This window comes from Charadrius vociferus, unplaced genomic scaffold, assembly GCF_000708025.1.
Source record: "Charadrius vociferus isolate BGI_N301 unplaced genomic scaffold, ASM70802v2 scaffold41, whole genome shotgun sequence".
In the NCBI taxonomy this organism is placed as follows: Eukaryota; Metazoa; Chordata; class Aves; order Charadriiformes; family Charadriidae; genus Charadrius; species Charadrius vociferus.
Window position 1 is genome coordinate 1,298,095 of NW_009647013.1, and position 602 is coordinate 1,298,696.

General features: G+C 64.6%; 1 protein-coding gene across 1 annotated transcript in view; it reads left to right on the plus strand.

Annotated features, from left to right (window-relative positions):
• EFR3B (EFR3 homolog B (S. cerevisiae)) overlaps positions 1-602 on the plus strand; it is a 64,411-nt gene that overhangs the window by 63,070 nt on the left and 739 nt on the right. Inside the window, exons 23-24 of the mRNA XM_009895463.1 lie at positions 1-92; positions 259-308. The exon at positions 1-92 is cut by the window's left edge and continues 16 nt beyond it. Coding sequence (XP_009893765.1) covers positions 1-92; positions 259-308 — 142 coding nt within the window. The remainder of the gene's footprint in view (positions 93-258; positions 309-602) is intronic.

Sequence of the window (602 nt, forward strand, 5' to 3'; positions counted from 1 at the left end):
TGGAGGAGCAGGAGCGGGAACGGAGGCGGCAAGTGGTGGAGAAATTCCAGAAAGCCCCCTTCGAGGAGATCGCCGCCCACTGCGGTGCCCGGGTGAGTCGGGGCCGCCGCACTCAATCCCCGTGGTGGGGGGAGAGGTGGACGGTGATGGAGCGGCTCTGAATTTTGCCAACCAGTGACCGGGGTGTTTGTCCCGTTTGCACCGCTGTGGTCCGCAGGGTGCAGCCGCGCTGAGACAACCTCTGTGTCTGTGTTACAGGCGACGCTGCTGCAGAGCAAACTCAACCAGATCTTCGAGATCACCATACGGTGAGTTGGGGGGACCCTGTGCCCAACGTGGGGTGCCCCACCACGAGGCCAACGCTGGCTGTGGGGCAATGGGAGCCACACGCGTCCCCCATTGAGGAGGTTTCGTGTGCTGGGGATCACAGAATCACAGAATCCCAGACTGGTGAGGGTTGGACGGACCTCTGGAGCTCCCCCAGTGCCACCCCCCGCCAGAGCAGGGGCACCTCCAGCAGTGGCACAGGACGGCGTCCAGGCGGGTTTGGGATGGCTCCAGAGGGGGAGACTCCCCCACCTCTCTGGGCAGCCTGTGCCACT